The 27,914-nt window shown below is 51.4% G+C and overlaps 1 protein-coding gene across 1 annotated transcript in view; it reads right to left on the reverse strand.

The window, feature by feature from the left end:
• The window catches only part of DNAAF2 (dynein, axonemal, assembly factor 2), a 39,620-nt gene extending 15,704 nt beyond the window's left edge, over nt 1-23,916 (reverse strand). The window contains exons 1-2 of the mRNA XM_015425601.1: nt 23,290-23,916; nt 21,656-23,245 (exon numbers count right to left, since the gene is read on the reverse strand). Of these exons, the coding sequence (XP_015281087.1) occupies nt 21,656-23,245; nt 23,290-23,916 (2,217 nt within the window). The remainder of the gene's footprint in view (nt 1-21,655; nt 23,246-23,289) is intronic.
• Nucleotides 23,917-27,914: the final 3,998 nt, after the last annotated feature.

The following is a 27,914-nucleotide window of genomic DNA, read 5'->3' on the forward strand; positions in this document are numbered from 1 at the left end:
TAAACCGTGACAGCGCCTTAATCTTTAGTTCTGACACAGAAGTGTCCTGACTGCAACTTACCAATGCCTCAATAAATGTATGACTCACAGAGAGTGCTGTTGAGAGCAAGTTTGTCCAGGAGTCTGACATTGTGACTAACCCAAAGTCACACCAGCAGCTGCCTGTGGAGGGGTGGGGAATCAAACCTGGTTCTCCCAGATCACAGTCCACGCTCTTAACCACCACACCAGACTGGCTACACCCCTTGCCAAACCAGAGGGCTACTCCCTGCGGTTGAGCTCTGAAGCTGCTGCACTGAACTCTCCAACCAAACACGTCTAACTGCCTGCAGCAGCACTGCCTTGCCGAACACCTGACCTTCGGACGTCGCTGGTTTATAATGAATTCTAATTATCCGGAGTATCTGGGAGTATAACAATAAAACAAAACAAACATAAGGAAATGCGGTACATTGAAGACAGTTGTGTTTTTATTTTAACAGTGTTTTGTGGTTCATGGAATGGTCCATAAAAATGTAACCTTAGAATACGTACCTGGGAGTCTCTAAGGCGCCACGATAGGGCTGTTTATTTTTGGCGCCACGGACCTACCACTGCTGTCCCTAATGGAGGACACAATGGATGACATCCTGTGTTTTCTGAATGACAGTTTCAGGGGGGCAGCCGTGTTGGTCTCCAGTAGCAGGACAAAACTCAAGCCCGGTAGTACCTTAGAGCCCAACACAATTTCCCAGAGTGTAAGCTTCCATCAGTCAAAGCTCACTTCGTCAGATGTAAATGAGAATGAGGATCCATCAGTCCTGTTTTGTAACACCCTCCCATACCTTCTGACCTGGATGAAGGGGCTGGTGGATCTTCATTCTCAACCAAAGATAGTTTCAGATGGGTAGCTGTGTTGATCGGCAGTACAACAGTCAGATCTGAGTCCGGCAGTACTTTAAAGAGCCAGTTGGGTGTAGTACTTAAGTGCGCGGACTCTAATCTGGGAGAATCGGGTTCAATTCCCCACTCCTCCACTTGCAGCTGCTGGATGACCTTGGGCAAGCCATAGTTCTGTCAGAGCTGTTCTCTCAGGAGCAGTTCTGGAAAGAGATCTCTCAGCCCCACCTACCTCACAGGGTGTCTGTTGTGGGGAGGGGAAGGGAAAGGAGTTTATAAACCACTCTGAGACGCCAAGTGAAGGGCAAGGTATAAACCCAATATCTTCTTCTTCTACAGACCAACAAGATTTGGGGGGTATGAGCTTTCAAGAGTCAAACTTCCTGCCTGGGATCAGACGGCCTGCCCGTGCACTTACCTCTGAGGCCTCCAGACTAGTGTTGCCTCTAAGTTGAGTTAGTGTGAGCTAGCTCACAGTTTTTTAGCCTCCGGCTCACCCATTTTTGCCTTAGCTCAGGAAGGGACGGCTCCAGAGCAAACTAATTCATGCAGCCGCCAAATCGCTCGCTCACAACTTTAATGCCAGGAGCTCACAAAGTAGAATTTCTGCTCACAAGACTCCACAGCTTAGAGGGAGCATTGCTCCAGACTGTGCCAAGGGAAACAACCAGGGAGGACCGCAGAAGCCCCACGTGATGCCGCAGGAGCAGCTTCCCAGCTCCCCATGACGCCCAGAGACGCCGGGCAGGCTGGTGGCCAGCCGGCAGCCAACCCCTGAGGGCCAGTGGCAGAGGCACGGGGGGCAACGAGGGTGGCAGAGGAGGAGCAGAACCAGCCACCGGCGATGGCCCTTTCCCCTTTTGTTGTGGGAGTTGGGAGAGCTCCTTTGGAAAGGCGGTGCAGGAACCCCGGAGGAGGAGATAGCCTGGACTTCAGCCCAATGCTGGAGTCTGACCGCTCCCTTTGCAGATATCTGTCAAAGGCAGCTTTGAACCTCAAAAGCTTCTACACCCTGGCTCTGACCTGGATTGCCTAGGCCAGCCCGATCTCGTCAGCTCTCGGGAGCTGAGCAAGGCCGACTCTGGCAAGTACTGAGGTGGGAGACCTCCTTGGAATACCAGCAGTTGGGAGGCGGGGGCAGGCTTTATTCAGCCACCTCTCTGAATATCCTCCAGGCCCCCAGTAGGGGGCAGTCACCAGAGGTCGCCATGACTTCCAGGTGCACACAAACTCACACACACACATGAAAAATACAACCCCCTCAAAAAAAGCTTATAACCTGGAATTTTTTAGAAAAGAGCAAGAGTCCAGTAAGCACCTTAAAGACTTACAGAATTTGTGGCAGGGGAGGCGCTTTCACGAGCCACTGCTCACGAATCTCGCTCTTTTCTACTGCTACAGACAGACTAACACGGCTACCCATCTTGATCTATCCGCCCGGAAATTGTATCGGTCTTCAGGCTACTTGCCGGACTCCAGTCTCGCAGATTCTCATTTGTATCTGATGAAGTGAGCTTTGACTTGGAAAAGCTTAAACCCTTTTTGGAGCTGTTTTAAATCTGCTCATGGTTTCTGAACAATCGGTTAGGCATCTACTTAAAGCCTCTGAGCCTCACCCCCGAAATGCTGCATGGACTGGGGCCTCTGTGTTGGCGCTGGTGAAATTTGCATATGTACGTTCTCTCTCTCTCTCTCTCTCTCATACACGTTGTTTTGAACATGGTATGCCCAACAGAAAAAACAGAACAAGAAAGGTTTCTGTCAATAACCTTAGAAAACATTTTATTAGAATTAAGTTTTCTCCATCTGATAAGATGGGAAACGTGGGGGGAAATATAATTTTCGATCATTTTCGTTCAACTCAGAACAATACACGGCAATTCTTCCATATCGCTGAAATGGATACGAACTAATTAACAAAACACACTCGATTCACAGAACTCTTTGGGGGGGAAAGATCTTTGCTCCTCACCCCCCAGTTTTAAGCGATAGGCGGTTTCTGCGAGGGGGAAAACTCGCAAGAGAAATCTGGGGCTTTCATCAACAGCGATCAGTTATTAGGACTGAAAGCTCCTCTCAAGGAGACTGCGGGCATTTTAAAAGTAGGTCATATGCTGGATCTACATTATGTAAGGGCCCCTTTACTGTGCAATTCAGGCTGGAGGCTCAAAAGAAACTTAAGATATGCAGGCCTCACAGGCTCTCTCGCTTTTTATCGTACCTGGCAGCGAGCGGATCGGCTCGTCTTGTGCAACGTTCCCTCTAAGCTGAATGAGTGTGAGCTAGCTCACAGTATTTTAGCCTCCAACTCACAGATTTTTGTCTTAGCTCAGGAAGGAGGACTCCAGAGCAAACTAATTTACGCAGTAGCCAACTTTAATGCTAGTTGCTCACAAGGTAGAACTTTTGCTCACGACTCCACAGCTCACGACTCCACTGGTCTTGAGTCTCAACGGCTGCACAAGATGAAAGTCTCAGTGCTGGGGGGGGGGGCCTTCTATGAGCAGAAATTAAAACCACTCCGAAAGGGCTTTCAGCAGCCTAATGGGGAGGTTAATAACTTTTCTCGCTTGAGTTTCCCCGTGCAAGAAAGATGGCCCAGCCTTCTGTTAACGGCTGCCCCCAAATACAGTCGCTTTCCGACCAGTAGTTAAATCAGTCTCAGAGGGTTTTCTCAGAAGTGACTAATGGAGAAAGCATTCCTAATTTCAGTCTCTGTGCCCCTGCCACAATGGCAGAATGCCTCAAAGCTTTTGACGCGGGATCCAAATGATTCATGCAGCAGACCGATCGCTCCTAGTCTATTACAGTGGTATAATAAACACCCTAATCCCAATTATATCCCTGTTAGTGCCATGCTTACACAGATCGATTAGTCTGCCAAAGCTGCAAACCACAGAGTAATAAAACACCCCATGAAAAGGTCAACGAGAAAGCATTTCCAACATAAATTTGTTAATCACCACCCAAAAAAATGGAAAAATGTATATTTCATTTCAAAAGGGAATGGCAGGAAACGGGTCACCTTCCTGGAGGTTTGTGGGGGAAGGACTTGGGCAGGGGGGGGGGACCTCAGCAGGATATGATGTCATACAGTCCACCCTCCAAAGCAATGCCCCCTCTAAGCTGGGGAGTCCTGTGAGCAAAAGAAATTCTACTTTGGGAGCTCCTAGCATTAAAGTGGTGAGCGAGCAATTGGGCTGCTGCATAAATTAGTTTGCTCTGGAGCCCCATCCTTCCTGAGCGGAGACAAAAATGTGTGAGCCGGAGGCTAAGAAACTGTGAGCTAGCTCACACTAACGCAGCTTAGAGGGAACACTGCGAGTCCAAAGCTGCCGTTTTCTTCAGGGGCGCTGATCTTGGTTGGCTGGAGGTCAGCTGTGATTCTAGGAGACCACCAGGCCCCACCTGGAGTCTGACAACTCTGCTTCTGTCTATAGTCAAAAGCAGGGTTGTCAAACTCATTGGTTATGAGGGCCGGATCTGACATAAATGAGACCTTGTTGGGCCAAGCCATGTGCATCATAAAATGTAACGCCAGGTAGCGGAGATATAAACTCAACACAAACATTGTTGGTTTTTTTACTTAAAATAAAAACATGTTTTTCCCCCCTGTAAGCTACAAACCTACTTTTGATTTGTTGACATTCACCACAGAAAACTCATGGACAGAGTTCTGAGTCTAAATCCCAGGTTGAAACATAAAATGGCTGAGCGATTGAGAGAGTCTGGCGAAGCAAGCTATGATGCAGCAGCAGCAGCAGCAGAACTGGAAGCAGGAGATGGCCAGTTCCACCATGGGCCTGATGGAAGCCCTCCGGGGGGCCTGATCTGGCCCTCGGGCCACATCCTTGACACCCCTGGTCAAAAGGATACCAGAGACATAAATGGCTTTGCTTGGAGGAAAAGGGCAGAAGATAAATAGACAGATAGATTACATCAGACAGATGATGTTGCCGTCCCTTGATGAGTTCCTTATTTTCTTGATTTTTTTAAAAGGAAAAATCAACACCGGGCAGATCATTTTCTCCTTGGTTACTGAGAAGAAGAGCCACATTCACACAGTACCGTGAAAGTCATGACCCAGTGTTAACCCTGCATACCCTTCCTGTTTTATTTAGCGACCAAGTCTCCTCTGCCTCTGAGCACCGGCTCACCACCGCTTGGTGTGGTGCACAGAAACGGTGGGAAACAAAACAGCCCTTCCATTTTGGAGCGCCCGTCTACTGTGCTTCACGGCCAATTTAGACACACTGACGTCTCAATCCATCTCGCGGCCCCAGTTTCACAAGAAAATAAAGAAGGAAGCTGGCGGAGGAAGGCATGCGGTGGCAAGATGAACGGATCTGTGGTTAATCGAGAGCAAAGAATTCAGCTAAGGAAGGCGCCGGGCTCGGCGTTTGCTCAGAGCTTCCGAGCCAGAAAATATGCACATTGCGGGTGTGCAGTCAAGCCCTGCCGATCCCCAAAGGTGATAAGATGCCGCAGGGTCACAAAGATATGAGACAGAGTGCAGGAGTGCAAAGGTCTTTGGTTGGGCCGCTGTTACTTAATGGGAGCCAGTTCATAGGGACCCGGACGGCCCAGGCGAGCCCAATCTCGTCAGATCTGGGAAGCTAATCAGGGTTGGTTGTGGTTAGTACCTGGAGGGGAGACCAATAAGGAAGTTCCAGGTTGCTATGCAAAGGCGGGCAATGGCAAACCACCGCTGAACGTCTCTTGCTCTGAAAACTCTATGGGGACGCCAGAAGTTGGTGATGTAGGCCTGTAGCTACAGTGGGGCATTTCGGGGCCCAGCCCCCCCAACTTCCTACCAAGCGCCCCCCCAACTTCCTTTTGGTCCAGACCCCCTGACTTTCTGGTAAGATGCAGCAGCCATCATGAGCTCACGCACGCTGAAGTGGCCGCCGTTTCTCCTTGCTTTCCCCCTGTGCCGCACCTTTCTCCCCTGTGCCGCACCAATTACATTTAATTGAATTAGCCAGTGCCCCTCGAGGAATTTAAATCCCCCCCCGACTTAGAAATTCATGGCTACGTTTCCCCCCCCATTTTTTTCCTGAAGCCTTTTTTGTTTTTTCCCGAAAAATTGAAAAAAGGAAAGGAAAAAAATTGATTATGGAACGTTTTATTTTAACATGATGAATGAAATATTTTAAGACAAGGTGTTCAAATATTTTCCAGATCATTTCTAAAAAATATGTATGGTATGAGAGTGAACTAATTTCTGTGCACTGAGGACAAGCAAGTCCTAGGTTACGAACTGAACTCTCCAATGCAAGGACAAGATGCATTTCTTCCTTTAGGAGGTGCTATTGTCACGAGAAAAGAAAAAAGTTTCAGTTTTGTTTTTGCATGTGGGTGGGTATTCTCTTTGTAATAACTGTTTGGATACACTATATTTTTAATATGCTAGTTGTGATCATTTCATGCCAAGTAAAAATGTCCATAGTCATATTTTATGTCCCTAAAGTAACAGAACGACGTTCAATCCGGAAAAGAATTTTTTTCCCGAAAATTTCCGTTTCCCCCGGAAAAAAACGGGTTTTTTCCCGAGCTTCAAAATTTTCAGAAATTTTACATCTCTAGGCCTGTGGTTATGACAATGGCACATTTCACCATCTGCCCTGACCTGGATGTCCCTAAACTCATCAGATCTGATAAGCTAAGTAGGGGTCAACCCCAGGAACTACTTTGCTGGGAGACCACCAAGGGAAGTCCAGGTTTGTTCTGCAGAGCCAGGCAAGGGAAAACCGCTTCTGAAGGTCCCTTGCCTTGGAAACCCCGAGTCTCTCTACAGGCCGGCTGTGCCTTAACCACACTTTGCTTTCCAACGCTGCCAAAGTCCTCCTCTAAGACAACCACTGCCATGTTTTTCACATACACAGTCTGGAGAGCAAAGCCAGCCCTGGATGTTTCTGTGCTAACAAACTTCAGCCAGTACAGGGACGTAACTAATGCTAATTTTGGAAACAGGGTTTACAGAAGAAACAATAACGTGGATGCCGTTATCGGGAGGGGGGGGGAGTATAAACACAGGAGCATTCGTTGCTCTCATTCTCTGGCTCGGGACTCACAGCTTCAGCCACGTCACTGTTTAAGGACAAAGGCAACGAAGGACCACGAATCGAGAAGCCCTCCTGCCTTTGAATATCGTCCAGCAGGGACGTATTCTGGGTTTGCGAAGGGGCTCTTCTCCCAGCCTCCTGAAAATGCAGGCCTGGAAAGCATACAGGCCTGCCCTGATCCTTTTGTGGTGCGTTTTTGCAGATAAAATTGCTCCCATCTGGCATGACTTGGGACTCCACATCTGGTGCGGGTCAATCTCTGGATGCCAGTGGAGTGCAACTGGTCCAGGCTGTATGGGTGACTTCCGGTTGGTGTGGCCTGAGGAAGCTCACAAGCTGCTCAGAAGCGCAGGGTCCACATCTAGACTTGACCCCTTGCCCTTGACGGATGATCGTATTGAGTGGAGCGGGGCTACATGGGTTGAAAGGGCCCAGGCAGCAATAAATGCCTCTCTGTGGGAGGGTCTAGTTCCAGCCACCTTGAAGGAAGCGGTTGCGTCGACCCCCTTCCTGAAGCAGGCATCCCTGGACCAATGTTCCCTCTAAGCTGTGGAGTCTTGTGAGCAAAAATTCTACTTTGTGAGCTACTGGCATTAAAGCTGTGAGCCAGCGATTTGGCTATTGCATAAATTAGTTTGCTCTGGAGCCCTCCTTCCTGAGCCAAGACAAAAATGTGTGAGCCGGAGGCTAAAAAACTGTGAACTAGCTCACACTAACTCAGTTTAGAGGGAACACTGCCCTGGACCCCACTGACCTCAACTACCCACTCAGTGGCCAACATTCTACTTTGGAAATGGACCTGGTTGATGATCTTTGCCAGAAGACTGCACCCCAGTGGATTCTCCTCAACGTCTAGGCGGCATTCACTACCACCAACCATAGTATCCTTCTGAAGAGGAGGAGAACGAGAAGAAGGAGAAGAAGAAAAGGAGGAGGAGGAAGAGGAGATTGGATTTATACCCAAAGAAGTAGTCTCAGGGAGGCTTACAAACTCCTTTCCCTTCCCCTCCCCACAACAGACACCCTGTGAGGTAGGTGGGGCTGAAAGAGCTCTCCCGAGAACTGCCCTTGAGAGAACAGCTCTGAGAGAAGAAGAAGAGATTGGATTTATACCCCACCCTTCACTACCCAAAGGAGTCTCAGAGTGGCTTACAAACTCCTTTCCCTTCCCCTCCCCACAACAGACACCCTGTGAGGTAGGTGGGGCTGAGAGAGCTCTCTTGAGAACTGCCCTTGAAAGAACAGCTCTGAGAGAACTTTGTGACTGACCCAAGGTCACGCCAGCAGCTGCATGTGGAGCAGTGGGGAATCAAACCCAGTTCTCCCAGGTTAGAGTTAGAGGCTCCTAACCACTACACCAAACCGGCTCTCTGGTCAAGTTGAAAATGGGGGGAGAGGTACTGTGCTTTGGTGGGTGCACTCTTATTTGATTGACCAATTCCAGAAGGTGGTACTGGAGGACTGTTGCTCAGCCCCACAGCATTTGTGCTGTGCAGTCCTGCAGGGTTCCATCTTGCCTCCCCCCCCCCCTCGCTGTTTAACATCTACATGAAACCGCTGGGAGAGATCGTCCCGGGATTTGGAGTAAGGTGCAACTGCAACCCATATGCAGATGGCACCCAGCTCCTGCTTCTCCTCAACAATCCCAGTGGGTCTGTGTAAGTCCTGAACAGGTGCCTGGAGACAGGAATGGGAGGGATGAGAGCAATGCTCCCTCTAAGCTGCGGAGTCCTGTGAGCAAAAATATTCCTTTGTGAGCCACTGGCATTAAACTGGTCAGCGAGCAATTCGGCGCCTGCAAAAACTAGTTTCCTCTGGAGCCCTCCTTCCTGAGCAAAGACAAAAATGTGTGAGCTGGAGGCTAAAAAACTGTGAGCTGGCTCACACTGACGCAGCGTAGAGGGAGCAGTGGATGAGAGCCAGGAAACTGAAGCTCAGTCCAGACAAGACTGAGGTGCTGCCAGTCAATGACCCAGATGCTCAGGGGCTGAATAGTCAGCCTGCCCCAGAGGAGAGTGCGCTCCTGAAGGAACAGTTTGGTAACTTGCGGGGAGAGCCAGTCTGGTGTCATGGTTGAGTGCGCGGACTCTAATCTGGGAGAGCCGGGTTTGATTCCCCCACTCCGCCACATGCACCTGCTGGATGACCTTGGGCAAGCCATAACTCTGGCACAGCTGTCCTTGAAAAAGGGCAGTTTTTGTCAGAGCTCTCTCAGCCCCACCCCCCTCACAGGGTGTCTGTTGTGGGGAGGGGAAGGGAAAGGAGTTTGTCAGCCGCTCTGAGACTCCTTTGGGTAGTGAAGGACGGGGTATAAATCCAATCTCTTCTTCTTCTTCTTCTTCTTCTAATCTGGGAGAACCGGGTTTGATTCCCCACTCCTCCACTTGCAGCTGCTGGTGTGACCTTGGGTCAGTCACAACTTCTCTCAGAGCTGTTCCCTCCAGGGCAGCAGTTCTTGAGAGAGCTCTCCCAGCCCCTCCTACCTCACAGGGTGTGTCTGTTGTGGGGAGGGGAAGGGAAGAGAGTTTGTAAGCCGCTCTGAGACTCCTTTGGGTAGTGAAGGGCGGGGTATACATCCAATCTCTTCTTCTTCTTCCTCCACTTGCACCTGCTGGATGACCTTGGGCAAGCCGTAGTTCTGTCAGAGCTGTCCTTGAAAAAGAGCAGTTTCTGTCAAGAGCTCTCTCAGCCCTACCTACCTCACAGGGTGTCTGTTGTGGGGAGGGGAAGGGAAGGGAGTTTGTAAGCCGCTCTGAGACTCCTTTGGGTAGTGAAGGGCGGGGTATACATCCAATCTCTTCTTCTTCCTCCTCCACTTGCACATGCTGGATGACCTTGGGCAAGCCATAGTTCTGACAAGAGCTGTTCTTGAAAAAGGGCCGTTTCTGCCAGAGCTCTCTCAGCCCCACCTCCCTCACAGGGTGTGTCTGTTGTGGGGAGGGGGAGGGAGAGGAGATTGTAAAGCCGCTCTGAGACTCCTTTGGGTAGTGAAGGGCCATGGGGTATAAACCAAATCTCTTCTTCTCTTCTTCTTCTTCTGCTACTCCTGGTTCCTGGCCTACGGTTGGGGGCACAGGTCTCCTCTGTGGCACGAAGCACCTTTTATCAGCTCCAGTTGGTTTGCCAGCTACGGCCATTCCTCAAAAAGAGCGATCTGGTTCTCGTCAGATCTCAGAAGCTAAGCGGGGCTGGATGGGAGGCCTCCAGAGAATACCAGGGTCGGGAGGCAGAGGCAGGCTATCAAAGCCACCTCTCTGAACATCCTCCATGCCCCAGTAGGAGTCGCCAGAGGTCGCCATGACTTCCAGGCACGGGCACACACACGCACATACACACACAAATACCAAAAAGAAAGAGAGCGAGCGAGCGCTGAACTAGTAAAAAGATCTGCAAGATTCTGGAAAGCCGTACTGTGCTTCACATGGGGCTGCCTTTGAAGACAGTCCAGGTGCTTCAGCCTGTCCAAAATTCAGCAGGCAGGCTATTGACAGGGCGGTGATACAGACAGGGGTCATTTTGTAGAAAAAGAGGTGCAGGAGCTCATTAGCATAACTTATTAGCATTACTCATTTGCACATGCCACACCCCCTGACATCATCAGAAGTGTGTCAGAAGGCAACACCCACCGCTCAGGCTCCACTGGACTGTTTTGGATTGCTAGCTATTGGGGGGGGGGGGGGGGGAAGAAATGTCAAAAAAAAAGGGGGGGGGGGGGATGTGCAAAGCTTGTACCTGAATAAAATTTGGTCTTAAAGGTGCCACTGGACTGTTTTGGACCAGTGGGCTGGGGGGAGCTCTGCAGCTTACCTGGCTGCTTCTTGCTCTGACTGAGGGCTGCTGGGAGCAGGGGGTGGGGCTTGTTGCATGTGCCCGCCCCCTGGGCTCTTTACTGCCGGAGCTCCGCTCCTGTGCGCTCCTGCAGGAAGTGACCCCTGGATACAGGGATCGTATCATCCCAGTGCTGAAAGACCTGCACTGGCTTCCCATTTGTTTCTAGGCCCATTTGTTTCTAGGCACAATGCAAAGTGCTGGTTCTTGCCTTCAGAGCCCTAAACAGTTTGGGGGCAAGGGACTGGAAGGACCCCTTCCTCCCATATATTGTCCATCGCACCAGCTAAGATCTGCCTCACAAGCCCTGCTCTCTGTGTGCCCCCCACCTTCAGAGGTGAGGCAGGTGACAAACAGAGACAGGGACTTCTCAGCAGTGGCACCTCGCTTCTGGAACGCCTTTCCCCTTGGGGCACACCTGGCACCTATATTCTTTCAGGTGCCAGGCCCACACGTTTCTGTTCACCCAGGCTTTTAATTAAGGGGCTGATATTTAGGGGCCAGGTGGGATACAAATCGAAATCATAAATAAATAAATAGAAGAAGAAGAGAAGAGGTTGGATTTATACCCCACCCTTCACTTGGAGTCTCAGAGGGGCTCACAAACTCCCTTCCCTTCCCCTCCCCACAACAGACACCCTGTAAGGGAGGTGGGGCTCTTTCAAGAACTGCCCTTTCGAGGACAGCTCTGAGAGAACTTGTGACTGACCCAAGGTCATACCAACAGCTGAACGTGGAGGAGTGGGGAATCAAACCCGGTTCTCCCAGATTAGAGTCCACACAGTTAACCATGACACCAAACTGGCTCTCACACACCAAACTATTTTAGCACAGCAGATCACGAGAAGGAGGACAGGAAGGGATAAGCCAAGTGCTCGTCTCTCGAGGCCCTTTCTTACATGCCCAGGGCAATGTCGATTGCCACTTTGGGGTCAGGAAGGAATTTTCCTCCAGACTAGATTGGTCTGGGGATCCTGGGGTTTTTTGCCTTCCTCTGGGCATACAGCAGGAGTCACTGGGGGACTAGGGAGGGGAGGTAGCTGTGAATTCCCTGCAATGTGCAGGGGGGTGGACTAGATGACCCTCAGGATCGCTTCCAGCTCTATATTTCTATGTTTTAGTTTTATTTTGTAAGCTACCTCGGGCAGGGTCCTGGAGAGGGAGCACAAAAATCCCCTAAATAAATAAATGTTCTAGAAGTTTGGTTCTAGTGTTAAGGAAAATCCTACTTGACTGTTAACACGGTTGTGTGGCATCTTGGGAAGTAACTGCTCCGAAACACTCCACGCACCAAGAATGCATAAACAGACTTGCCCAGGCTCTATCCATTCCGGCCTCTGTAAATATAAAGTTCTACATGTTCTTCTTTAAAGTTCTTTAAAGTTATACATGTAGATGTCGCACTGCTGAAGAGAAGGCAAGCTCTTCTTTAAAAGATCCATCTCATTCAACAAAATTTACCGGCAAAGGAACGTTATTGCACGGTTATGTGATAAACTGCAACCAACCGTCCTAGGGTCTTTTGAACTCACTTAGAAACCAAGAACTCAGAGGCTCAGAAAAGCCAGGTCGGCATCCTTGCTGTTAGCAGCAAATGTGGTAATTTGCTTGGTTTAGGAAGGAAAAGCTACACCGACTTATCATCTGGGGACAAGCAAAGCAGGGGATTCACGATAATAGGAAACTCTCACACTGAGGGAGGGAAACGGAAAAACAGATGTTGACAAGAGAACCTTGGTAAAAACGAACACGCAAACCGCCGGCCAGCTGAATAAGGACGATGCTACTTATCTGTATTCTTCCTGATAAAGCAAATTAAACAGACCCATTGGAAATACTGAAACCGGAAGAATTACTATTTAAGAAACGAATTTAAATAGGGCACAGGGAGAGGAGTGTGTTTCGTATGCAATTTTGCCTTGAATTATTTTCATGTAAAGTCTCCATAGGTTTTCAGGTAGAAGATGTAATGGCTTGGTTTGAGCTGATTTATATTTTTTTTCAAAATTCTGCCATTTCGTACCAGATGGGGATCAGCCTACTCGCTTGGTGCTGGTGTTTATCAGCAGCGACTGGAGTGCCTGTGGCGGACTAGATAGCATGAGCCGATCTGTGAAGGGCTGTGGTGGGTGAGTGATCTTGCCTCTGGGCAACAGACTGTCTAGAAGTCTTCAGGTCTCTTCCAACCCCATAACTATGTAGTGGAGGGGGGGGGGGATCTGCTCCTGAACTGCTTAGGTCAGAGGCAGTGTTCCCTCTAAGCTGAGTGGTCACCACACCTTAAAAAGGATATTATAGCTTTGGGAAAAGTGCAGAAAAGGGCAACTCGAATGATAAAAGGGTTGGAACACTTTCCCTATGAGGAAAGGTTAAGGCGCTTAGGGCTCTTTAGCTTGGAGAAACGACGACTGAGGGGTGACATGACTGAGGTTTATAAGATTATGCATGGGAAAGAGCAGGTAGAGAAAGAGGTACTTTTCTCCCTTTCTCACAATACAAGAACTCGTGGGCACTCCATGAAATTGCTGAGCGGTCGGGTTAGAACGGATAAAAGGAAGTCCTTCTTCACCCAAAGAGTGATTAACACATGGAATTCACTGCCACAGGAAGTGGTGGCGGCTACAAGCATGGACGGCTTCAAAAGGGAATTAGATAAGCATATGGAGCAGAGGTCCATCGGTGGCTATGAGCCACAAGGTATAGATAGGGACTCCGGGGCAAGTGATGCTCTGTCTTCTTGGTGCTTGGGGGGGGGGCAACAGTGGGAGGGCTTCTAGTGTCCTGGCCCCACTGGTGGACCCCCTGATGGAACCTGGTATTTCTGGCCACTGTGTGACACAGAGTGTTGGACTGGATGGGCCTTTGGCCTGATCTAACATGGGCTTCTCTTATGTTCTTATGAGTGAGTGTGAGCCTAGCTCACAGTTATTTAGCCTCCGGTTCACAGATTTTAGTCCAAGCTCAGGACAGATGGTTCCAGAGCAAACTAATTATACAGCAGCCAAATTGCTCGCGCACAACTTTAATGCCAGGAGCTCACAAAGCAGAATTTTTGCTCACGAGACTCCACAGCTGAGCGGGAGCACTGGTCAGAGGTCCCCAACATGGTACCCATGATGCCCGGAGACACCTTTCGCGGTGCCCATCGGGTGTTTTTTACAATGTGGACGGGGACAGGTGGGGCTTTTGCCCATCAAGGATTCTGATTGGCCATTGGAGATTTGGTTGGCTTTGCAGATTTTTTTTTTTGAAAACAGCTTTGGCCGTAGCTGCTGGCACAGCCCAAGGATCTTCACTGTGTGACTGAAGGTCAGCACTGACGACCATTTTGTAGCTGGCTCCACCACCTCTGGCAGCCATTTTGTGGTGCAGCCATGTCGGAATTCCAAATGGGCCCACAAACGCCAAAGGGTTGGGGACCCCTGGCTTAGGTTCTCATCAGAGAGCACCTGCTCCTTTCTGGTGGCCGCTTTTGAACTCCGGGCACTTTTCTGATGTTCGCCCCCCCCACACCCACACACATTCTTTGAAACCAGGATTCAGTCGCTGCAATTAATCTATCTCCTTGCACGTAAAGACCTGGGTGAAACCATGACTACCTGCTCGAACTGTCCACAGTTCTTGTGGCATGTGTTTACTTCAAAGTTCAGTAAGAAAATGAGGTTCTGATCAGCCTGGATGGCTGAACAAATAGCACAAAAGAGAAGTTAGAGACAAAGACAGGGTGGCCTTGATTGATTAAAACCCATCACTTGTCATTGTTTTTGTCCTCTCCAAGCTGAAATCCTTGTCCCCAAGAGTAACACCCGACACAAGGAGTTAACAATTTCAGAAAACCATGGTGTTGATGACCTTTCTGCAGCCTGTGACAGAAATGTCACAGTTCTTTTCCACCTCTCGGACATCAATGATCCATAGTGAATGAGAGAGTAAAGTTTCAAAACTTTAACTTACTCTGACATTTGAGCCACTGACGCGCCATTTAGCAGAATGGTGAACTTTAAGTAGCCCCGGAATGGAAGGTCACATTGCCTCTTTAAATGGCGCAACCTACTTAGAAACCAGAGGCGGGAGACCTCGTCCCTATCCACAGCCCCCTCTTTGATTTAGTGCCAAGAATACAGAGCATCACTGTCCCAGATGTAAGAACATGACAGAAGCCATGGTGGCTCAGGCCAATGGCCCACCCAGTCCAACACTCTGTGTCACAGAGTGGCCCCAAGACCAGTGTTCCGTCTAAGCTGAATGAGTGTGAGCTAGCTCACACTTTTTTAGCCTCCGGCTCACACATTTTTGTCTTGGCTCAGGAAGGATGGCTCCAGAGCAAGCTGATTTATGCAGTCGCCAAATCGCTCGCTCACAGCTTAAATGCCAGTAGCTCACAAAGTAGAATTTTTGCTCACAAGCAATGCTCCCTCTAAGCTGTGGAGTCCTGTGAGCAAAAATTCTACTTGGTGAGCTCCTGGCATTAAAGTGGTGAGTGAGTGATTTGGCTCCTGCATCAATATGTTTGCTCTGGAACCATCCTTCCTGAGCCAAGACAAAAATGTGAGAGCCAGAGGCTAAAAAACTGTGAGCTAGCTCACGCTCACTCAGCTTAGCGGGAACTCTGCTCACAAGACCCCACAGCTTAGAGGGAACATTGGCCAAGACCCCAGTTCCATCAGGAGGTCCACCAGCGGGGCCAGAACTCCAGAAGCCCCCACACACTGTGCCCCCCCAAGCACCAAGAACACAGAGCATCACTGCCCCAGACAGAGTGTCCCCTCTATACCTAATAGCCACTGATGGACCTATATAATCATCACAGAGCAGAAAGAGACCAGAACACCATCCATTCCAGCACCCCCGTTACAAGGCGGGATTCGACACACATCAATCATCCAGACAAGGGATCCCCAACATGGTGCCTGCGGGTACCATATGGTGCCTCCCAGCACCTTTCTTGGCCCACACCAAGTGTTCTTACAAAGTGGGTGGGACCAGGTGGGCTCTTACCCAACTGGGCTTCTGATTGGCCACTGAAGAACTGATGGGCTGGGCAGTTCTGCTTCGGGGGCAGCTACCACCACAGTGTTTGTTTCATTCTCTCTCACCCCTCTTTCTTAGTTTATTTTTAAATACCCCTATTCTCCCCGGACATGGGCTTTGTCTGTGCTTGTGGCTCCGCCTCCTGCAGCAGGCTTTTTGCGGCCGGCTCTACCTCCTGTGGCTTCCACTTTGTGGTTGGGCCCACGGCCCTCAACTAAAATTCCACAGGGGCCCACAGGCTGAAAAAGGCTAGGGACCCTCGATCCAGATGACAGTGAACAATATTCCAAAACATTAATGAAGGGGGGGGGGGCAAATACTTCCAGGTCACCACAGAGACGTGAACATTCAAAGAAGTAAAGATGTCTACCATCAGTACCTGAAGAAGCGTGCGTGCACACGAAAGCTGATACTCAGAATTAAACTTTGTTGGTCTTAAAGGTGCCACTGGACTCAAAACTTTGATGAGTAGCAGAAGTGTGACAAGATGCGTATCGCCATCAAGATGCCAGAACCACCCCCATTGGAAAAGAATCACAAAGCAGTCCTGTGAGTCCCTTTGCACTTATGAACTCTTCGCCTGTGTATCTTCTACCAATGTTCTGGTTGATCACAAGCTAAACATGAGCCTGCAGTGCGATGTGGCTGCGAAGAAAGCGAATGCAATCTGAGGATGCATCAGCAGAAGCATTGTGTCCAGATCACGGGAGGTGGTCGTTCCGCTCTATTCTGCTATGGTCAGGCCTCACCTGGAGTCCTGTGTCCAGTTTTGGGCACCACATTTTAGGAAGGATGTTGACAAGCTCAAGCATGTCGAGAAGAGGGCAACCAGGATGGTGAGAGGGTTGGAATCCAAGTCTTATGAGGAAAGGCTGAAAGAGTTGGGTATGTTTAGCCTGGGAAAGAGAAGGCTTAGAGGGGACATGATTGCAGTCTTTAAGTATCTGAAGGGCTGTCATGTAGAAGATGGAGCAGATCTATTCTCTCTTGCTCCAGATTGCAAGACTAGATCTAATGGGTGGAAATGACAAGGGAGTCGTTACCGGCTAAATATCAGGAGAAACTTCCTAACGGTAAGAGTGGTTGAGCAGTGGAACAGTCTGCCTCGGGAGGTGGTGGATGCTCCTTCGCTGTACGTTTTCAAGCGGAGGCTGGACAACCATCTTTCGGGTATGTTGTAGGGCTATCTTTTGGCTATGCTCCTGCAGAGTGCAGGGGGTTGGACGAGATGACCTGCAAGGTCCCTTCCAACTCTAACATTCTATGATTCTATGAACTATGAGACTGACCACAAGGGCTTGCTGTCATCAGTTCACTTTCATGCTGACCAAAACAAACATTAGCGTACACTTGGGGACGCCTGAAGATATGTTAGGAATGTGCCTACAAATGAAAAGCACAAATGTGGCAAAGCATGAAGAACATCTAGCTCAGTCTGACCACCAGCAGCTTCAGCCTTCTTAGAATGAGATCTTTTCTAGCACCTCTTCCCCGAAACCAGGGACTGAGCCTGGGCCCTTGGGCATGCAGAGCACTGCGCCCTGCCACTGAACCACAGCTGCTCCCACTATATAGAGGTGCTCATCCAAGAGTCAGGATTGGCTGCAACACTGTGAAGAGTGTTTGCATTCTGTGGAATGCCGCAGTTGACTTCTGCATGGCGCAGGAAATGGCTTCAGAAAACAGCCTTCTCATATAATGGTATCCAGGCTGAGCAGGTGTACACAGGAACTTCAGAAGAGCCCTGCTGGATCAGACCAAAGGCCCATCAAGGCCAGGATTCTGTTCACACAGCGGGTGACCCGCTGCCTCTAGGAAGCCCAACTGGCAGGAGGACTGCAACGGCAGCCGCCACACACCCCACCATCCTCCCCAGCAACTGATATAAAGAGACATTTTACCTTTGGTACTGGACGGAGTACTTCTACTGAGGCTGCCAAAGGACTTCTTTTTAACAGCTTAACTGTCTTACTTAATCTGGCAAACTCAAATAAATATTTCTTTGTGTCAAGACGGGAGACTTTAGATAGGCCTCTAGAGAGCCAACAATCTGACCTTGCCTTGCCAGTCGCAAGGGTTAGCAGCACTGCTCAGTGACAGAGCACCCCACGTAAGAATATAAGAGAACATAAGAGAAGACAATGCTGGACCAGGCCAAACGCCCATCCAGTCCAACACTCTGTCACACAGTGACCAAAAATACCAGGTGCTGTCAGGAGGTCCAGCAGTGGGGCCAGGACACCAGAAGACCTTCCACTGTTGCCCCCATTCCAAGCACCAAGAAGACAGAGAATCACTTGCCCCAGAGCCCCTATCTATAACTTGTGGCTAATAGCCACTGACGGACCTCTGCTCCAGATGCTTATCTAATTCCCTTTTGAAGCCATCCATGCTTGTAGCCACCACCATCTCCTGTAGCAGTGAATTCCATGTGTGAATCACTCTTTGGGTGAAGAAGTACTTCCTCTTATCCATTCTAACCCGACCGCTCAGCAATTTCATGGAGTGCCCATGAGTTCTCGTATTGTGAGAAAGGGAAAAAGTACTTCTTTCTCAACCTGCTCTATCCCATGCATAATCTTGTAAACCTCGATCATATCACCCCTCAGCCGTCATTTCTCCAAGCTAACCTCTCTTCATGGGGAAAGTGTCCCAACCCTTTTATCATTGTAGTTACCCTTTTCTGCACTTTTCCCAATGCTATAATATCCTTTCTGAGGTGTGGTGACCAGAATGAGGTCGCACCATCGATTTATACGTACACACAGATCACATGCTACCCATGGTAGTCAAATATTCCAGGAAACCACAAACCTCACTGTATACCTCATTGCCCAGATACACAGTTACTAAGTCAGACCTGAGGGTCCACCCAGCTCAGACAATATTACTCTGACTAGCTCTACAGGGACTCAGGCAGAGGCACACAACTTCCCCAACACTCAAGATCCTCTAACGAAAGAGACCCAGTGTTTGAACTTGGGCCCGACCAATAACCCCCATTACTGGACGGTTATATTCTGGGATACAGGAAGTCTGCCAGGAGCTGTCAGTCACGACACTGAAGCAAACGCTGCCTTTGAGGAGCAGAACTGGAAACAGAGCTAATTTGAGAGTCAAAGCAAACGAAACCTTTTATTCTGCCACTCGGTCTCTGGAACAAACACAACAACGAAACTCCAAGCTGACACACCTGTTTGTTCGCTGGGCAGGTGGCAGAGGGCGGTTTCTATCCAGGGCTGACCTCCAGGAGAGAGGCTTCCATGTTTTGCAACCTCAACAACAAAGTCAAGTCAGAGAACTAAAGAGCTCCCAGGCAGTAGCACGACCTGCGGGATGGTCCACTTCACATTCTGGACCCCTCTGCGGGGAAGGACCTCGGCCAAGGCTGCAGTTTGGTCAGATCTCCCCACAGGAGGCCCAGTTATGACGCAGCCCCCAGGACGAAGGAAAGCCACCGATGCTGAGCGCAGCTATCAGGGACCTGCTTCTAAGTTGGACTTCTTAGGACCTTGCTGAACGGTGTTCCCTGGTGACAAAGGGCCATGCCGCTCCAGAACACGAAGGGCCCGGCTAGGGTACAGCCTCAGCAATGCTTGAATGTGGAGATCAAAGGCCACCGTTCCAGCTAGAACACTTTCAGAAGTCTCTCCTGTGGACTCATTAACTACCCCCTCTCCTCAATCCTCAGTTTTCTCTAAGGAGTTGACCAGTCGTAAATCAGACAAGTCCATCTAGCTCACTAACCACAGTAGAATCATAGAATGTTAGAGTTGGAAGGGACCTTGCAGGTCATCTAGTCCAACCCCCTGCACTCTGCAGGAGCATAGCCGAAAGATAGCCCTACAAAAGATGGTCATCCAGCCTCCGCTTGGAAATGTCCAGCTAAGGAGCATCCACCACCTCCCGAGGTAGTCTGTTCCACTGCTCAACCACTCTTACAGTTAGGAAAAGGAAGAGCAGAGAAGAGATTGGATTTATACCCCGCCCTTCACTACCCAAAGGAGTCTCAGAGCGGCTTACAAACTCCTTTCCCTTTCCCTCCCCACAACAGAAACCCTGTGAGGTAGGCGGGGCTGACAGAGCTCTTGACAGAGACTGCTCTTTTTCAAGGACAGCTCTTATCAGAACTACGGCTTGCCCAAGGTCATCCAGCCAGGTGCAAGTGGAGGAGTGGGGAATCAAACCCGGTTCTCCCAGATTAGAGTCCGCGCACTTCACCACGACACCAAACCGGCTCATCGACTTGTATCATCAACTATCATCTATCAACTATGAAGTGGGTTGTCAAACACTGGTCCCCAGACTGAGGCAGGGTGCCAGGACTCTGGGAAGTGCATACGGTTGGGCAGGTGAGGACTGTATTCCTCCCTGATCCTAGGAACTGGAATGTAAACACAACAGGTGATAATCAGCGCAAGGAACCAGGTATCTCCCCCCCCCCAAGAATATGGGGCTCTCGCTTCTTGAACCATGTTGCAGGTCCAACGTGACTTTGCGCTCGTTTTCCTCATGTTGAACACACACGAGGAAGCCGTCTTGCACCTCGGACCGTCAGTCTTGTCTACTCAGGCTGGCTGTAGCTCTCCAGGACCTCAGGCCGAGGCCTCTCACTTCACCTCCTACCTGGTCCCTTTAACAGGAGACACCTGGGACCATCTGCCTGCAACGCAGAGGCTCTTCCACTGAGCCCCCTCCCTCCTCAACGGCTTTCTGCAGAGGACAAGAGCAGACGTGGCACATATCTATTCGGGTCACAGTTTGGGTGTCTGGACTCGGGGTTCTGGCTGAAGCCTGAGACAGCCCTGCTCTACAGTTGTAGGCAGACAACTTTGTCAGACGTGTTTTCGAGCGCCTCTAACCAGAGACACTCTGGCCTCAGCTCCTGCCAGCCTAGCCGTTCGAAAGCAAGAAACTGCAAGTAGATAAATAGATCCTGCTTCGGTGGGAAGGGAACAGCGTTCCGTGCGCCTTGGCGTTTAGTCATGCCGGCCACATGACCACGGGAATGTCTCCGGACAGCGCTGGCTCTTCGGCTTGGAAACGGAGATCAGCACCACCTCCTAGAGTCGGATTCGACTGGCTTCTGAGCAAGGGAAACCTTTATCTTTAATCAGAGACGGAAGTTGTGTTTTCACTTATAGGGAGAAAACAGCAGCAAGAGTGCTGGATGCAGACCAGGGAGATGCAAGTTCAATTCTCCATTTGTCCAAAAAATTTGCCAGGCGCCTCTGGGCCAATAATTGCCCCTCACCCTAATCTATGGCAAGGGATTATTGTGTGGTAGGTCTGGACCACTCCGAGTGACTTGGAAGAAGGGCAAAATATTAAATCAGTGATACTCAGTGGCTCTGGAGACACACCTTTTGCAGTTCTGCGGGGCCTGTGAAACGGAGCTCTTCCACTAGGCCTTCAAGTAGCCCTGGCCCTAATATCAACACCACCAACAACCTGGCCTTAACATCAACATCTCCACCAGCCGGATGATTAACAACCTGGCAGGAGCCATTGACATGATGACTTAATCTTAATCTAATGTTTTTAGCATATATTGGAATTTTAATGTATGTATTTATACATATGTTGTCAGCCGCCCTGAGCCTGCCCACGGCAGGGAGGATGGGATATAAATTTAAATAAACACCACTGACACACACCAACCAAGTGGGGTTTGTGACCGGCAGGCGATTCCCAACTTGAAAACAGCCGCTGCCGGAGGAACAGGGAAGTTGCGAGCCTCCCTGAGACGTAGGCCTTATGGCTCTTCTGGCCGATTCTAATTGTGAATGTGGCTCTCTCTGAGTACTGCTACTGCATTAACTAAATGCCGCCGTCACTTTAATTGCAATTACCTGCAAGGTGTCTTCATTCAGGCCAAAGTACAGCTTTGTCCAAAGTCCGGAGGCGTCCGGCACCTTCGTCAGGTGGACGACAGCATTATCTAAGGACACGCTGACGCTACTTTCTGGAGAAGACAATTTATTCTCAGCAGGATGCCGCAAGAGGAGGGTGTAGGAGGCCGAGTCTTTGCTGGCAAAGCTGACCCTGTAGTGCTGTGTGCCCACCTCCCCTTTGAGGCTCTGGGGAACGATGCCGGGCACTTGCAAGAGCAGCACCAAGGCCTCTTCATCCTGAGTGCACTGGAAAGGAGGGCACAGGGGAGGCGTCGGGCTGCTGGCGGGTAACGGAGAGTCGGGGCTGCTGGAAGGGCTTGGGGCAGGCTCCGGGTCCACACCAGGGCTTGTCCCAGAGAGCAGAGGGGAGCCCGGAGGGCTGTCTGCAGCACTGACAGGCGTCATAGAAAGTTCTGCAGAGGGGGAGTGTGTTGGTGCTGCAGGGCTGCTACAGCTACCGGGGTTCCCGGAGCCATCCCTCCTGGGGCAGGTGTCCACCTTCTGATCTGGGTTGGAGCGGTGGTGGCACTCTGTGGCCACAGGGTGATCAGAGCCGACACCACAGAGGCCTGTAGAAGGGGCTGTGGCATCATCGAGTTCTGAGGAAGGCGCAGCCTTGGCGACCTCCGGGCACTGCTGAAGATCCATGTCGGTGCCAAGCCCCACTTGAGTGACAGCAGGGCCAGTTATGCCAGGGCGCCCGGGAAGCTCCACGCCGTCGCCCGCGCACACCCTGGGGGGGAGGGGAAGGCTGTCAGACTCATGGCCCTCGCCGTCTCTGGCGCTCGGGGCACCTTCCGGGGCACCTGGACCGGGGCTCCCGTCGCGGGAGGACGCCTCGATGCTGCTACAGCGGGCGGCGCCCGAAGCAACCGGGTCGCCACTCGCAGGGTCGCCGTGTAGCTCCGGGGTGGAACCCGGGGGGGCGTCGAGGGGGGCCGGGCGAGTCACAGCCGATCCCCCCGGCCAGCTACTCCCGGCAGCCACCGGACCGCTTTCCCCAGCGCACACCGGAAGCTCCACGTGGTTTGTCCCCACGTGGGTCGCAGGACAGGGCTGTTCCGTGATCCTGGGTGGTTGTTCGGGGAGGGTGCAGGATCCCTCCGGCGGCTCGAACTGGGAAGGCGAGTCGCCGCTTCCCGGAGCCTCTTTCTCTTCTTCCTCCTCCTCCTCGCCTGTCCCGGCCAGGAAGGCGGGCCCGGGGGGGCGGACGACAGGCAAGGTGACCACCAGGCGCCGCCGGCCCTTGTCGAAGGTGGCCCGCCCGCCGTCCTCGTCCACCGGGTAGGGCAGGCGGAGCCGGAGGCGGTAGGCGGCGGCGGGGCGCCGCGAGTCGAGGCGCAGCTCCCTCCCGCGGACCTCCAGCTGGGCCTGGGCGGCGGAGGCGAGCAGGGGCAGCTCGACCGTCACCTCCAGCTCTTTGGGCACCGGGCTGGGCGCCGAGTCGCGGCTGCAGCGGTAGTCCTGGAGGTCGACGTAGGAGCGCTGGCGGAGGGTCCACCGCGGGGTGGTGGCGGCGGGGGCGGGGTCCGGCTCGGGCTGCGGGTGCTGCGGGGCCGGCTCGGGCGGGGGCGGCGGGGAGGGGGAGGGACCGGGTCGGCGGCTCCGGGGAGGGGCGTGCGGAGGAGCGCGGCCTGCGGGAGGCCCTTGTAGCGGGTGCCGCGCAGGGGGGCGGCGTTGGCGCGGTCGAGGCCGGGCGAGAAGTGCCGCTCCACGGCCTCCAGCGCCGTCTCGTCGACCAGGCGGCGGAAGCGGGGCGAGCGGGCGGCCAGGCGGAGGGCGTCCGGGTGGAAGAGGACGTCGTAGACCTGGCGGCGTTGGCGGCGGTGGCGTTGGGGTCCTTGTCCTCCTCCGGGGCCGGCCAGCTCCTGGCGGCCGGGCGAGAGGCAGTGCGGGAGGGTCCAGCGGGTGCCCCCGGGCTCCGGGCGGGCCTGGGGGCGGCCGACGGCGGCGTGGGCGCAGACGTTGAGGTAGCAGCGGCGGGCGCCGGCCTGGCTGGTCCGCAGCACCCAGCCGGGGGTGGGGTGGAGGAAGCGGGCCTCGACGCCCCGCTGCCGCTCCAGCGCCACCACCTCGGCCTCGTAGGCCGCCCGCCGCGCCGGGTCCGACACCTCGGCCGCGTACTCGGCGAAGAGCCGGCGGAAGCCCTCGTCCTGGAAGGCCCGCCGCAGCCGCTCCACCTCCTCGCCCGTCAGCTCCAGCTCCTCCAGGCCCGCCATGGCCCCGACGGCCGGCGCGACGGGAGGGCGGTTGGTTAGCGGGGGACTGAGGAGGCCCGGCGAGATCGGCGGCGGCGGCGTTGCTAGGGAGACGGCGGGCCTAACAAGATGGCGGCCGCGGTTGCCATGGGGACGGGCCAGCGCGCGGGCCCTGGATGGAACAGATGGAGAATGGTCCAGGGGCGCCTTTGAGGTCAGCGCCACCCCCCCCCCCCCTATATCCATATAGGGGGTGGTGGCAGCGCTCCCTCTAAGCCGTGGAGTCTTGTGATCAAAAATTCTTCTTCGTGAGCTGCTGGCATTGAAGTTGTGAGCGAGCGACTTGGCTGCTGCATCAATTAGTTTGCTCTGGAGCCACGTCCTTCCTGAGCAAAGACGGAAATGTGTGAGCCGGAGGCTACAAAACTGTGAGCTAGCTCACACTCACTCCGCTTAGAGGGAAGAAGAAGAGATTGGATTTATACCCCGCTGCACCGCTAAATCCATTTGGGGATTTAACTGAAGTGGGGAGACTGGTCTAGAGTCCGTTTGTGGGAAAACCACGTTACTGAGAGAAGAAACAAACAGGAGTCCTGTGGCCGTTCCATTTTCTGCTGTGGATTGAAATCGGGTCATATGCTTGTTTAAGTTTCGTGTTTTGCCAAAGGCAAAAAATCATGCATATGATGCAAACTACAAGACTGATCCAGTCTGAGACCCTTTCTTGGCTTTACATTAAGCCAACAGAAGCTGCAACTGTTTTTGCTACCTGAACTTGATGAGTCACTGATTAAAACCGCAATTTTTTCTCAGAGTATGTACTCTTTAATCTGTACACATGTGTAAAAATGGACATATCTCCTTTGAGCTGCTTTTGTGTAATAGTTTGTTTCTTTATATTTTTACACCATGGGAAGAATAAAGAATGTTATAACAGTATAAGAGGGAACAGTATTTCAGACCAACAGAGGTTGATTCAAGGCATGTTAAGTCCCAGTCTATCAGTTTGAACCCTACCTACCATTCCAATGTATTCGAAAAAGTGAGCCTTGCACACGAAAGCTCATACCTTGAATAAACCTTTGTTGGTCTTGAAGGTGCTCCACTGGACTCTAAATTTGTTCTCCTGCTTCCAACCAACACGGCTGACCACCGTGACCTGGATCTAGGTCTGTCTAACAGGAGCGATCAATAAATAAATGTTTAAAGATCAGCTTTTGGGGTTCTTTAGTAGCAGGATTGAGCAAACCTAAACAGTATGATAAAAAGTAGAGACATCACCCTCCCAGTAGTCATGTATGGCTGCGAGAGTTGGACTATAAGGACAGTCGAGCGCCGAAGAATAGGTTCTTTTGAACTATGGTGCTGGAGAAGACTCTTGAGAGTCCCTTGGACTGCAAGAAGATCCAATCAGTCAGTCCTAAAAGAAATCAACCCTGACTGTTCCCTGGAAGACCAGATAATGAAACTGAAGCTCAAAGACTTTGGCCACCCAATGAGAAGGGAGCACTCACTGGAGAAGACCCTGATGCTGGGAAATACTGGAGGTCAAAGAAGACAGGGATGGCAAAGGATGAGATGGTCAGACAGTGTCATTGATGCAACGAACATGAAATTGAGCAAACTTCAGAGGACGGCGGAAGACCGGAAGGCCTGGCGTGATCTGGTCCATGGGGTCGCGAAGAGTCGGACTCGACTGTGCGACTGAACAACAACAAGTAGCAGGATTGGCACTGGCTTCAGTCGTAACATGAAATCACTTCTAGCAGCAGTCGTTCCTAAATCCATTGCAGTGGCAGAGATTCTGGCCTTGGCGGTGCCTGGCTCTGCAGGAAAAGGGTCAAGGCCAGCATTGGCGTTAGGGCCTCAGGGTTGGTCACTGTGGAGAACAGTTCGGAGCATACTGACTGGACTGTCCGTGGAAGGAGCCATGAATAAATTTTTTAAAGTTCATCTTTTGGAGTAAAGGGCAGAATTTGAATTAGCTTCACTCCTAACCATTGGTCTCTCTGAGTTAGTGCGAGCTAGCTCACCGCTTTTTAGCCTCCGGCTCACCCATTTTTGTCTTCGCTCAGGAAGGATGCCTCCAGAGCAAACTGATTTATGTAGCAGCCAAATCGCTCGCTCACAACTTTAATGCCGGTAGCTCACAAAGTAGAATTTTTAACTCCACAGTTTAGAAGGAGCATTTAACATCAAATCACTTTTAGCAGTCGTTCCTAAATCCATTGCAGTGGCAGAGATTCTGGCCTTGGCGGTGCCTGGCTCTGCAGGAAAAGGGGTCAAGGCCAAGCTCGGTGTTAGGGCTTCAGGGTCGGTTACTGTGGAGACCAGAGCATACTGACAGGCCTGTCTGTGGAAGGAGCCATAAATAAATGTTTTGGAGATCTTTGGGGGTAGAATTTGTATTTCCAGGCATAACATGAAATTAGCTACAGCTATAACCTAGCAGTTCAAAAGCAAGAAATTGCAAGTAGATAAATAGGTACCACTTCGGTGGGAAGGTAACAGCGTTCCGTGCGCCCTGGTGTTTAGTCATGCCGGCCACATGACCACAGAAACGTCTTCGGACAGTGCTGGCTCTTTGGCTTTAAAACGGAGATGAGCACTGCAACCCTAGAGTCAGACTTGACTGGCTTTCGAGCAAGGGAACCTTTACCTTTATAATTCCTAAATTCGTTACTGTCATGATCTGGGCTGTGCCACCAGAGGCCTACTAGGCCCAGGGAGCCTGGGTAGCAGTAGGTGAGGCTGGGCCTACAGCTCCCAGAAGCCCCTGGGAGGTTTTGGAGCCAAAATTGACCAATAGGAAAAGAGGAGGGCTTGGAATAAAAGATCTGGTGCAGCAGGAAAAGCTGTTCTTTTTCCCAGAGGGCAGAGCCAGGCTGCTGCAGGAAGAAACCCTCATCCTGAGGGAAGGGTGAGTAGTCTAAGGCCACTGCAGATAGTGAGCTAGGGACAGTATATATCTAGGGCATTTGATTTCTTTTCACCCACTTACTGTTATTATTCTGCACCTTGTTGTTTGACGACCTATACAATAAACTATTTTCATTGTTCACTCTGCCTGGTCCTCACACTTATTATTCGGCCAAAAGGGAGGTCTGAAGGTCTTGGGAGGGTGCTCTGGGCCTTCTCAAGGGAGCCTGGAACCAGAGTGGTGGCAGCATCAGGTAACACCCCACCTGAGCCATGACAGTTACAATGGCAGAGTTCCTAGCCTTGGTGTAAAGTTGCCGACCTCAAGATGGGGGCTGAACTACAGAGATGGGTTCCCCCGAAGAAAACAGCAGCTGGGGGGGGGGCACTTTATGGCATCTAAAAGGTTTCTGAAAAAGGCAGCTCGAGAACCAAATTGCTTCTACCTAGAGGTGCATGACCGCCACAAAGGAAGTGGAGGGCAAAGGAGTGGTCAGCTCCCCTCCCCAGGCTCTACAACCACTTGCATTCCTCACAAATGGGCTTAGATACCAGTGGGAAGGGTTAAACACACCCCACTAGCAGTGTTCCCTCTAAGCTGAGTTAGCGTGAGCTAGCTCACAGTTTTTTAGATTCCGGCTCACACATTTTTATCTTTGCTCAGGAAGGATGGCTCCAGAACAAACCAATTTATGCAGCAGCCAAATCGCTCACTCACAACTTTAATGCCAGTAGCTCACAAAGAAGAATTTTTGCTCACAAGACCCCACAGCTTAGCGGGAGCATTGCCCACTAGCATAGGTCATTTCGTAGAAAAAGAGGTGCATGAGCTCATTAGCATTAATCATTTGCATATGCCACACCCCCTGACATCACCGGAAACGTGTCAGAAGGCAACACCCACCGCTCAGGATCCACTTGACTGTTGGATTGCTAGCTATTGGGGGGGGGGGACATGCAGATCTGTCCTGGCAGAGGAGGGAGAGCTTGTCCCTGAATAAAACTTGGTCGTAAAGGTGCCACTGGACTGTTTTGGGCCGGGGGGGGGGGCTCTGCCACTTACCTGGCTGCTTCTTGCTCTGACTGAGGGCTGCTGGGAG

Source organism: Gekko japonicus, unplaced genomic scaffold (genome assembly GCF_001447785.1).
Source record: "Gekko japonicus isolate JY-2015 unplaced genomic scaffold, Gekko_japonicus_V1.1 scaffold961, whole genome shotgun sequence".
NCBI classification, from domain to species: Eukaryota; Metazoa; Chordata; class Lepidosauria; order Squamata; family Gekkonidae; genus Gekko; species Gekko japonicus.